The sequence below is a fragment of the Mobula hypostoma genome, chromosome 7 (assembly GCF_963921235.1).
Source record: "Mobula hypostoma chromosome 7, sMobHyp1.1, whole genome shotgun sequence".
Taxonomy (NCBI): domain Eukaryota; kingdom Metazoa; phylum Chordata; class Chondrichthyes; order Myliobatiformes; family Myliobatidae; genus Mobula; species Mobula hypostoma.
Genome location: NC_086103.1, coordinates 141806924 through 141820135, shown reverse-complemented (window position 1 = coordinate 141820135; position 13212 = coordinate 141806924). Strand labels below are relative to the sequence as shown.

At 38.8% G+C, this 13212-nt stretch overlaps 1 protein-coding gene and 1 long non-coding RNA gene across 2 annotated transcripts in view; one reads left to right on the top strand and one right to left on the bottom strand.

Moving 5' to 3' along the window:
- Positions 1-13212, bottom strand: part of LOC134349605 (uncharacterized) — a 71624-nt gene that overhangs the window by 7918 nt on the left and 50494 nt on the right. The gene's annotated exons all lie outside the window — the stretch shown is intronic.
- Positions 1-13212, top strand: part of cryl1 (crystallin, lambda 1) — a 77234-nt gene that overhangs the window by 25857 nt on the left and 38165 nt on the right. The window contains exon 3 of the mRNA XM_063054176.1: positions 4492-4618. Coding sequence (XP_062910246.1) covers positions 4492-4618 — 127 coding nt within the window. The remainder of the gene's footprint in view (positions 1-4491; positions 4619-13212) is intronic.

Below are 13212 nucleotides of genomic sequence, written 5' to 3'. Positions count from 1 at the left end.
TTCTAATTGCAACTAATGCTGGTCCTTCCTAGGTTACAAGTGTCTGCCAGGCCATACATACAAATGGATATTTAGGAGACCGGTGGAATAGATTTGCCAGCTACAGGAATCTTTTGCCGATTAGGAATGGAACAGAGTATTGCTGCCTGCCTTGTCATCCCACCACACTCCCCTCCCCACCCCACCCCACCCCCTCTGGAGTTGTAACATTTGGGAGCTGGGTCAAGCTGAGCACAACTGAAAGTGAGGAGCAGACTCACTTGCTCATTTAATGAATCAGTAAGGCCAGCTGACAGCCATTCTCCCTGTGCCTGTTCATTCTTCCATTGGAGTTTTTTTTTCTCTGTGATGCCCTCCCACACTGTTGTCGTTAATTTCTGACTTGTGAACAGATATTAGGAATGGAACCCTGTCACGTCCTGGTGTCTACCTGCATACCAGAGCAGCAGTTCCAGGGGATCGCACCATTCTAGTGCTGGTGGAGGGAGCATTGATTTCAAGAAAACAAGAAAAGTAAAATGCTTTTCCCAAAGTGAGAACCTGCTGCATCATGCAGAGAGAATTGCTTGCAAATCCCAGTTGGTGATTTATTGTTTGTTTGTTTTTTTTAACAATTATTCAGACTGTAGAAGAAACGGTTGTTGAGGCAGGTACATTGCGAATGTTGAAAAGGTACTTGAAGTACATGACTAGGGAAGTTTAGACTGGGATATGGGCCAAACTCAGGTCAATGGGACTAGCTTAGATGGGGAATCTTGTCAGCATAGGCCATTTGGGCTGAAGGGCCTGTTTCTGTATTGTAAAACTATAATTGTTTTTTCTTAGGACTGTCTCTCTCCCGCCCCCCCCCCCCCATATTAACACTTGTGCTTCCTGTTTGGAGCTCAGTGAAAATTGGGAGCGATGTGAAATAGTTAGTGACTTAAGATCATCTATTTTACATTACCACTAGAATGAAATTGTAACTTGCAAACCTAATCTTTAACAGAAGCAAGCAAAAGAGCTGGTTGTTTACTTAAGAGGGCAGGGGTTGCTGAACATAACTGCATCCTCAGCAACATAGCTACTGTAGATAGAGATGGTCGACTACTTCAGTTCATAAGCGTCCATATCACCAGCAACCTCATTTGGTCCTTCCATACTGATGCTGTGATCAAGAAAATGTTATCTTGTATACCACCTTAGGCATCTGACAAGATTTGGCTTGTTCGCAAGGATTCTCATAAACTTCTACAGATACGCTATAGGAAGTATCCTGTTGGGATGCACCTTGGCCTGGTATGACATTTGTTTTGTTTTGTTCTGTTCTGAACTGACAGGAGTTGCAAGAGTAGTAAACTCTGCCTAGTTCACCACGGTCACAGCACTTCCTTCTATCCACTCCATCTTCATGGTGTGTTGCTTCAGGAAGGTGAATGGTATCATCAAGAAAGCTTGTCTGTCTCACTATTTCTCTTTGCCTTCAGGGAGAAGATGCAGGAACTTCAAAGCCTGGATGACTCAGAACTATTTGTTTTTTTTCCCCCAGACCTGCACCTCTTTCATATCCCCTTCCTAGTGGTGCTGCCACATCATTGGGCTCATTATTCTACTTCTCTATATTATTCCATTTTTTTTGTAATTCAAATTTTTATTATTATTTATTCTTATTTTACAAAGCAGCACAGCATATCATAGAGCAGATACAGTACAGCATATTTACACAGCCATCCCATGACAGGAATACAAAAAACTTAGAAACAGAAAAGTTCTGATTTAAGTTTAAATTAACATACAACCAAAATTTATCCTATGAGTCTTGCACTTTTCCCTCACTGTTAATTCTACCCAACATGTGTTCATATGATACTTTATACTTTATTGTCGCCAAACAATTGATACTAGAGCGTACAATCATCACAGTGATATTTGATTCTGCTCTTCATGCTCCCTGGAGTACAAATCGATAGTAAATATTAAAAATTTAAATTATAAATCATAAATAGAAAATACAAAAGGGAAAGTAAGGTAATGCAAAAAAACTGAGAGGCAGGTCCAGATATTTGGAGGGTATGGCCCAGATCCGGGTCAGAATCCGTTCAGCAGTCTTATCGCAGTTGGAGAGAAGCTGTTCCCAAATCTGGCCACATGAGTCTTCAAGCTCCTGAGTCTTCTCCCAGAGGGAAGAGGGATGAAAAGTGTGTTGGCTGGGTGGGTTGTGTCCTTGATTATCCTGGCAGCACTGCTCCGACAGCGTGCGGTGTAAAGTGATGAAATCTTAATCATTTCCTCAGTCCATTCCTTCACAGTGGGACATCTGGGTTTTTCCAGTTTTGCAATATAATTCTTGTAACTGTGATGAGACCCACCTTTAAAATAGTAAATTTGTCATTGTTTACATTAGGTATCATTGTCCTATCACCCAGGAGACAAAACCATGGGCACAAGGGCAGTGTGGAACCCAACCAATTCCCTAACAAATCAAGAACTTTACACTAAAATGGACGAACCATGGAACACTCCCAAATCATGTGAAATTATGCGCACACCTCATTTTTACATTTCCAGCATAAATTATTATCAACAATTCCCATTTTGTAGTCCAGTTGGTGTCCAATAATATCTGTGTACTATCTTATACTGGATAAATTTCCCTCTTGCTTCCCTAATATGTCTACCCACATTTGATAAAATATTTGACCACTCATTATCTTCAATATCACTTCCAAGATCCTTCTGCCATGCTGCTTTGAGATTGTTACAGGATTCACCCACAGAATGCTTGAACATTTTATAAAACACTGATGCTTTATGAACTTCCTGTGGTAATGTAAAGTATTCAGTTAAAGGGTTACTTTGTGGGTCACCGTTTTTGAATATGCTGCTAATGTAATATCTTATTTGTAAATACTTCCAAAAATTCCCTTTATCTACAAAGTTATATTTCCTCTGCAAATCCACATATGACATAAAAATCCCATTCTCATAGAGATCACTTACTGTATTTACATCTTTAATCTTCCATTCTTTCCAGTACACCATTCTTTTCCCAATGCATATCTCAGGGTTATTCCAGAGCGTGGAGTATAACTGGTTTAAATATGACATTCTACAAGCTTTATGGATTGTACTCCACACACTCCTTGAGTGAAATAGTATAGGATTTGGATTAGTCTTGTTTTCCACATGTTGTGAGAGGACATTAAGGGGTGAATGTGGTGCAGCCAGGCTCCATTCTACAATTACCCAATCTAAATCAACATCAGCCCTGTCCCAATGTTTAGCTAATCTGGTCATTTCAAAGGATAATTTATATGCCCTGACTGAGCCCACCCATGTCCCTGGATGTACACATCTTACTCATTTTAATTCTAGGCTTCTTATCCCATAGAAAATCACTGATAATTTTGTTGTATTGCTTGTAGATCCTGTAAATGAAGCATCATATAATGATAGTTAAACTGAGGTGCTATGACTATTTTAACTACATTGACTTTACCCCAGAGTGGTAGTCTCAGTGCCCCCCACTTGTTCAGATTATTTCTTATCCTACTCAATAATGGATCATAATTTAAAGTAATTATTTCATCCAAATTCTGACTGCGTTTGACCCCTAGATACTTCATTCCAACTGGCACCCATCTGAAATTAAACTGAGATACTGAATTTGAATAACACAATTTTGGCACTGGCATAGCCTCAGATTTATTGCAGTTGATTTTATAACCAGATACCTCAGAATATAATTGAATTGTTTTCATTAGTGGGGGTAAGGAAATAGGAGAGTCGCTAATCCGTAATAAAATATCATCAGTATATAGCATCAGCTTATGCTCCTTTCCGCCTCCCTTTATCCCTCTAATATTTGGATCTGCTCTAATCATGATTACCAACGGTTCCAAAAAAAATCATAAATAACAGTGGGGAGAGGGGGCAGCCTTGGCGTGTACCCCATGAAATGTTGAAAAATGAGGATATGATACCATTTGTAATAACTGCAACCTTGGGGTTTTTATACCAAGTTCTAATCCATGATGTAAAAATGGAGCCAAACCCAAAGAACATCAAGGCTGTGTATATTGTTCCATTACTGTCACCTCAGCATTTCTTTTTGGTGTACTTCAGACTGAACTACAACCTTTGCCTCATTCTGTCATTTTCTGCTTTTGACTATATGGTATTTTCTATGACAATGTATGTTGTTAACTCTGTGAACTTCATACAAGGAAGGTGTTTCATTGTGCCTGGTATGTTTGATCATAAACCAAAGTAACTGGCTCCCCACAGTGCTATCCTGTATTATTAACAGATGCAATGCTGTTAATAATACAGGACAATTTTGAAATCTGTTTCGGTTAACTGGTTGTTGATTGCAAATAAAGAACCAAGCTGTTATCAAATTAAAACTAATGAAACTTTCCTGACTTGGTTAACTCTTATAGATACTTGTGATAGATATTTGAATTTAAAAGGTGTGTAAGTAGTAACATCCATTCCCTTTCTTAATTTTAGGCAGCAGCTGAATGAACTTGAAAAAAATGGCATTCTTCGAGGAACATTGAAATCAAGTGAACAACTGCTCCTGATCAGTGCCTGCATTAACCTTGCCCAGGCAGTAGAGGGTGCCATTCTCATCCAGGTCAAGTGTTTCTATTGGATTGTTAATATACTGGTTGCAAATGACCTGGGGGTTTCTCGCAATCAATACTCTGAGATATTAAAACCTGATATTTGCTCAGATTTTTTTTTTAAATTACTGCAGCTTTGTATGTAAAGAAAACAATTAAGTAATTCAGACTTTAAAAAAAAATATTGAGTATGTGGAACATACATCAAAGTTGCTGGTGAACGCAGCAGGCCAAGCAGCATCTATAGGAAGAGGCGCAGTCGACGTTTCAGGCCGAGACCCTTCGTCAGGACATGTGGTTTGAGTATGTGGTTCTTTTTGGCAAACAATTGTCCTTTACCAAGCCAATGCTGTGGGTTTGGTGAAGTAACTCCCATAGTTACAGGGTTTATTCCACGAACTTGGTGTTTAACTTGAGAGCATTAAAGGTGACGGTTATAGACCTTAGTCTATGCAGATCCAGTGGTTTGTATACTAAGTACCTATTTGTGTGAATCCTATACTAACCTTATTTCTATTCTGCCCACATTCCCGTTGGCTCTCCTTAGATTCAAACACTTGCCTGCACACAAGGGGGTTTTTACTGTGGACAATCGACCTACCAAGACACACATTTTAGGATGTGGAGAAAGCCAGGACATGCAAACTCCACACAGTACCATAGATCAGCTTTGAACCAGAGTTGAAATAATGCTCTACTAGCTGCACACAATCCCACTCTTGTCTTTGTGTTCCTGTTGTCCTGATCTTTCTGGCTGTCGGGGGTTGTGACTCATTTTTAATGTGGCCAAAGTGTAAATAAACAAGTTTTTGCCAATAGATCAGGCCAGAGGGGTAATATTCACGGATGACTGCAGAACTTACAAGTTCAGAAGTTGCTGCTGAATAAGGCTTGGTGAGTTGTCATTGTGCATTCTGTAGATGGTGTGATACCATGTACATGGTTTGCTGTTACGGAGGATCCTGATGTGCTTTTGGACTCTGAGAAAGACTGATTTGGGAGACAAGGATGCAGATTACCTCACTGCAGGATTTGTATAGCTGCTTCAGTTTCACATTTACAGACATGGTTTTCCAAAACATTGGTAGAGTAAATGAAAGTTGTTTTTTAAAAAAGACTGTCATCGCAGGAAATTTGAAATCAAGTAGAATACACAAGGGAAAAAGTCAACGGGGTAGGCAGCATCTGTGAAAAGAGAAACAGTTGATGTGTTGGTCTGGGCTTCTTCATCTCAGAAAGAGAAACCAGTTGGTCTAGCCACTAAGTACTACAAGGCCAATTCCTCCTACAGCTACCTTGATTATAATTCACTGCCTGACACCAGCACACACATCCTCCTGAGCCCCCCCTCCCCCATTCCAGGGAGCTATAAGAATTTTGTTCCTCTTAGTTCCTCCATCCCCGCAGCATTTGCTCTGAAGATGAGAAGTCCATAACCGAGGCTGCCCTCTACCACAGTAGACAGAAGCCCTGACTACATCTTGCTAATTTCCCCCACTTCTTCACTCACCTCCTAACATCCAGAGCAGAGCAAGAATAGATTTCCCTTCCCACTCGCCTCCCTACACACTAGCTACAGCAAGATTCCATCACCAGATATGCTTTCCCCTCTTCTCTTTCAGCATTTTGATGGGATTGCCCTCTTCACACCTTCCTTGTCTGCTCTACCATCACTAACTACTATCACAAACTACTATTTGTATGGCACTTTTTTTTGGTGAAATGACAAGAGTGCAATACCTGTCTTTTCATATCTTCCATTGTCACTGTTCACGGAGCCAAACAGTCTTTTCATGTAAGGCAGTGAATCACTTGCACTTGTTTCAGTCTAGTGTCCTGTATTTGCTGTTTACAATGTAGTCTCCACTACTGGTAGAAGCCAATAGCAGATTGGCTAATTGCTTCCCTGAGCGCCTTCATTCAGTAGGCAGGAAGGATCCTGGGCTTCTGGTTACTTGTCAGTACCTCATCTTTTGCTTGGGCACATTATAGCCTGTGGAACTGCATATCAAATTCCACAACTGTAGGTAATTCACTGTTTGGTGGTGAAACGAGCCATTTTTGCCTGCCACCGCTTGTTTCCTTACATTTGTATAGGATGGCCAGCTAAGCATGTTCCAGAGGCCAAACGGTACAATTTTCCTTTTTTTTGGCTTGTGCGCCTGTGCGTGTGTGTCTGCGTCCGTGCGGGGACGATGGCTTTTTCATGTCTTTGCAAGGCGCAGAACGAGAGAGAGAGAGACTGTGTATCTTCTAAGTGGCTGGCTTTCAGTTAATAAGTGCCAAGCTTTGTCCCCAGCTCATCCACTGTCACATGCTCTAGAATTAATATTTGATTACTGTGCAATGGATATGTTTACGATTACTATATTGATGTTCCTGTGTGGACATTTTTTTTTAAAAATTGGTTTTATTATAACCCTACCTGCTGCTGGCCCATGTCAGAATCAGCAGCATTGTCCTTTGTAATGCAGTAGACTTTGTTACTGCTAATTTTAATTCTATTGAAGGGATTTGCAAAACATTAATGCTGTATGGTTTTATAGGCATGGAGGTTTGGAATGGGACAAGAATTATGAAGATAGACAAGTCAGGAAGAATGAGGGCAAAGTTTGAGATTTCTGTTGAGGACACTGCTAGTCTTTAAGTTAAATGGCCAAGAGAAAGATCCATTGAAAAGTGGAGATCTGAACAAAGTGCCAACAAACTGCTGGACTCTGCAAATGGAGGAGTTAGCATTGTAGAGCAGAATGATTAATAAAGGAGCAAATCAGCTGAAGGATCTGCAGAGCCTGGGAGTGATGCGAGAGGAACATAATCAATTGCCATAGTAACTGTGCTGAATATTGTAACAAGGGAGGATGTGTTCATAGGTAATTATTAGTGATAAGCATTCTGAAATGTCCCTGGTGTTGTTTTCCTGTTTCTATAGTATTGTATAAAGTTGGTAAGTTGACCTTACTGGATCTTGGGGCCTACAGGATAGGAATATGAAATGTTGGTCATTAGCATTTGAGGTGAGGACTGTATTTTACCCAAAGACTGGCCATCCAAGCAGAAAAGCCAATTGGTTCTGGATTTCACAAATGTAACTACCAACAATGCCTCGGTATATGTTATATGTTCAAAATCTGCAGCAGTTTGTGTGGCTTCCTTGATGAAAAGGATTGTTTGGCATTGATTTGCCATGTACCAATTGGGGACATCCTACATTAATTCAGATAGTTGTACTGCTCTTGTTAAAACAATGTGTTCTTGTGTTCTCCAGGCTTTATTTACCTTCTGAAGTCTGAAGATTTTCAATGGCTCAGCAGTATTTATAAATGCAGAACATAGAGTAACTTTAGTCATTAGCAGACTCCATAGGCTGAATGGACTAATTCTACTCCCATATCTTGTGGTCTTAATGAATTGCCCCTTTTCTTGCAATATACCAATTTGTCATGGATTCTTGGAAACTACTACCCAGGTCTTGTGCAACTTAAGCCAACATAATTATTTCTTTCATTTCTCAGGCCTACACGTTAATTGCTTTTTTACATTCAGTGGGTTTTAAAGCATTAGAAAAAATCACTAAAATATTGAATGGCTTTCACAATTCATTTTTAAATGTGCCAAATTTGACTAAGTAATTGTAAGATTATTTAATGCATGCCTTGTTTTGAGTTCTGTGCCTTTCCTCAAGTCCTATTTGCACAATTTATACTTTTGTTTTTGCATTTTGCTATATGGCAACATATTTAGTAGGGAATTTTTAGTAAAATATAAAGTTCAAAACAGAAAAAAGCCTAATATATTGAATACACTTGCAAAATAAAGTGGAGTATCAGGCTATACCACTTGTTTTGATTATTTTCTTTTTGTGTTGATCATTCTTCTGCCATATCACCCACCATTCCAAGAGGTAATTCCAACATCTTGGGCTATATAGTTATGTTAGGCATTGCCAGTACTTGTCCTCTTGGGAAACGGCATTTTAATTAGCCTCCCATTAAAACAGCAGGAGCCAATGTTTCAAAAAATTGTGAATATACAGTATATTAGAGATCTAGCATGGATTTGTAAGAGTAAGTATACCTAACAATTTTGATTTTTGTCGTCTTTTTAAGCAATTCAAAGTGGTGTACAGAGAGTCAGTCATAAATGTGACCATGTGACCCTGTTCTAGGAGCTGAACATTCATCATCATCATGCTATGGCCTACACACTCCTGTTTCGGGTCAAGTGGATCAATTCATTGGTATTCATTTCCAGTTGTCTGGCTGCTGTCTCCATCATCATTTGTCTTTGTCTTCCTCTTGCTTTCTTCCCTTCAATCTTTCCGATAAGTACCGTGTATTCTAACTCCTCTTTCCTAATCACATGTCCAATGAAGTTACGTTGCCTTTTCATGATCTCATACGTTATTTCTCTTTTTGTGTTTGCTCTGTCCATGACATCCTCGTTAGATATTTGTTTCGTCCATGATATTCTTTGCATCCTCCTCAAAAACCACATCTCTGCTGCTACAATTCGTTTCCTCATGTTACTAGATATTGTCCAACATTCTGAGCCATATAACATAACTGGATAAACGTAACATTTCAATACTCTGAGGTGGGTTGTCATGCCTTGTTTAGTGTTGGTCAGTATACTCTTCATTCTTGTAAAGGTGTCTTTTGCCATTTCTATTTTTCTTTTAATGTCCAAGTTGCACCTGCCATCTGATGTCACCCAGCTTCCGAAGTAGCAAAAGTTCTGTACTTGTTTTATGTCTTCCCTGTTTATTCTCAGCCTGCAGATAGGATTCTCCTTCTTTTTGCAATTGATAGATAGACCCATTTTTGCACTTTCTTCAACAATTAGTATATCAATTAAGTTTTGTAGTTCTTCCTCCATATTTGCAATTAACAGTGTCATCTGCATATCTGAAATTATTGACGTTTTCACAGCCAACTTTGATTCCAAAGATGTCTCTTATTTTTTGTAATATTGTCTCACTGTACACATTAAACAAATCAGGGGAGAAAACACACCCTTATCTAACGCCTCTCTTGATTTTCATAAACTGACTCACTTCTCCATCTATTCTTACAGCAGCAGTTTGTTCCCAGTACAGATTTCTGATTAGGCGGAGGTCTTTCGAATCTAGATCTGGAGTTTTCTGTAATATTTCAAATAACTTATTGTGCTTCACTTTATCAAATGCTTTTGTGTAGTCGATAACACAAACAAACAAATCTTTTTGCACTTGAATAGCTCGTTCTGATAGTATCCTTAACATCAATATTGCGTTTCTTGTACCTTTGTCTTTCACAAAACCACATTGTTCTTTGCCTATTTCAGCTTGTATTTTACTTTTAGCTCTTGTCATCAAAATTCTTAGAAGTATCTTGGTGATATGACTGATTAAACTTATGGTCCTATGTAATTCACATTCTATTGCTCCAGGTTTCTTAAGAAGAGTGATAAATACTGATTTTTTTTTTCATCTCTTCTGGTATTATTCCAGTCTCATAAATGTCATTGATTAAATCAGTAAGTTTTTCAATTCCGTAATCTTCAAGGGCGATAATTTGTTCTGTTACTAATTCATCAGGACCTGCTGCCTTTCCTTTCTTCATCTTATTTATTGCATTACGAACTTCAGATTTTAAAATACTTGGACCTTCAATGTTTTTCTTAATTTCTGGTTTTTCGCCTTGATCGTCTTCAAACAATTCCTGAATATATGCAGTCCATCTGTTCATAATCTCATCTTTTTCCATGACATTGCTACCGTCATTTGCTTTCAAACATCCACCTGAAGAACAGGAGCTTTTTACCAGTGATATTCTTGATTTGTTGATGTAACCTTTTTGGATCAGTAATAGGGATTCTTTCTATTTGCTCACATTCCTAGTTTAACCATTCTTCTTTGGCTTTTTGACATAAGCTGTTTACTTTTTTAATCTAAGGATTTATATTCTATAGGATTTGCTTTCTTCTGTCTCCTTTTTTCCATTAGATTTTTGATTTCATCTGTCATCTATTTATTCTTTGTGCTTTTTACTTTTTTAGGAATCACTGACTTTGCTGATTCTTCTAAGGCATCCTTTAGAGAGTTAAATTTCATTTCTACATGATTGCTGTCATCTTCAATAGATTCTATTTCTAGACTTTGAAATCTATTCCTTACTTCAATTGTAAATTTTTGTCTCAAGTTTTCTTTAATTAATTGCGAGTAGTCAAGGGATTGTTCAGGTTTTTGCTTCTTTAGTTTTTTAAGTTTTACTTTTACATGACATACTACTGGGTTATGGTCACTATTACAGTCTGCACCTGGATATGTTTTGCATTGAGTCACTGAGTTTCTAAATCTTTGGTTTATGGTAATAAAGTCAATTTGATTTCTAGTGTAATCACCTGGACTTTTCCAGGTCCACAAGCGTCTTGGATGGTTTTTAAAGTAGGTATTCAAAATGACCTGATTATTCATCTTGCACCACTCTACCATTTCTCACCTCGCTCATTTTTTTTTCCCCTAGTCCAAATCTTCCTAAGGTATTTCCATCAGCACCTTGTCCTACTTTAGCATTTAGATCTCCCCTGACGATAACAATATCTTGAGATTTACATCCATTCTTTGCTTGTTCAAGCTCTTCATAGAATTTATCTATATCCTCATTTGTTCCATCTGTTGTTGGTGCATATACCTGTATAATTGCTAAATCAAATGGTTGTCCTCTGAATCTGACAAGGAGCACTCTTTCTGATATTGCCCAATGTCCTAAAGCACTTTTTGCCATGTTTTCATCCATAAGAATTCCTACTCCATTAGTATGGGATGTTCCACAAGAATAAACTAGTGTTTTATTTCTAATCTGACATTTTCCAGCACCTATCCAATGAACTTGGCTAATTCCCATGATGTTAATCTTCAGTCTTTCCATTTCATTTATCGCATTGTCCAATCTTCCAAGCTGAACATTGCAACACATATTAAGTAACTCTTTTCTTAGAGTACCAGTGTCAAACTTTATATTTGGTGCAAGAAGTTTAAACAGAGCTGCTATTCAATCACAGATCAATGCCTTGAATTATATTGCTGTTAAAGTATATTTTATTAAACTAAATTTCTGATGCTTAGCAAACTAAGTAATCATCAACCAAGAGAATCTGCAGATGCTGGAAACCTTGAAAATGTTAGAGGAACTCAGCAAGTCAGGTAGAGTCTATGGAGGGAAATAAATCGTTGCCATTTCAGGCTGAGACCCTTCACCAAGATCTGAAGGGAATGGGCAGAAGCCTGAATAAGAAATGTTCCCTCGGGGAGGCTAATCAAAAAATTGTCAGTGCCCTAGCAGAGATATTTAAATCATCCTTAGTGACAGGAGAGGTACCTAAAGGATTGGGGGATGGCCAGTGTTGTTCCACTGTTTAAGAAAGGCTGAAATCAGTTGTGGCAAAGTTATTGGAAGGTATTCTAAGGGACCAGATGTCAAGTATTTGGATAGACATGGACTGATTAAGGATGGTCAGCATGGCTTTGTGCGTGGTAGTCATGTCTAACCAATCTTAGAGTTTTTTGAGGAAGATACCAGGAAAATGGATGAAGGCAAGGCAGTGGATATTGTCTACATGGACTTTTTAGCAAGGCATTTGATAAGGTCCCACATGAGAAGTTTGTCAAGAAGGTTCAGTCACTCGGCATTTAAGATGAGGTATTAAATTGGATTAGACATTGGCATTGTGGCAGAAGCCAGAGAGTGGTGGTAGATGTTTGCCTCTCTAACAGAAGGCCTGTGACTGAAGGTGTGCTGCAGGGATCGGTGCTGAGTTCTTTGTTGTTTGTCATCTATGTCAATGATCTGGATGATAATGTGGTTAACTTGATCAGCAAATTTACAGGTGACACCAAGATTAGAGGTGTAGTAGATAGTGAGAAAAGCTATCATGGCTTGCAGAGGGATCTGAGCTGGAAAAATGGGCTGAAAAATGACAGATGGAATTTAATGCAGACAGGTATGAGGTGTTGCACTTTGGGAGGATCAGCCAGGGTAGATCTTGTACAATGAATGATAGGGCACTAAGGAGTGTGGTAAAACAAAGGGATCTTGGAGTACAGGTCCATAATTTATTGGAAGTGGTGTCACAGGTAGATGGGATCATAAAGAAAGTTTTTTGGCATATTGTTCTTTTTAAATCAATATATTGAGTACAGGGGATGGGCTGTTATGTTGAAGTTGCACAAGATGTTGATGAGGCCTAATTTGGAGTATTGTGTGCAGATTTGGTCACCTACATACTGTAAAGATGTAAACTAGGTTGAAAGAGTACAGAGAAAATTTACAAAGATGTTGCCAGGTCTGGAGGGCCTGAATTATAAGGAAAGGTTGTATGGGTTAAGACTGTATTCTTTAGAATATAGAAGACTGAGGAGAAATTTGATAGAGGTTTAGAAAATTGAGGGGTACAGATAGGGTAAATGCAAGCAGGCTTTTTCCACTGAGGTAGGGTGGGACTGCAACCAGAGGTCAGGGGTTAAGGGTAAAAAGTGAGAAGTTTAAGCAGAACATGAGGCGAAACTTCCTCACTCAGTGTTGCGAGAGTGTGGAATGAGCTACCAGCACAAGTGATGCATGCA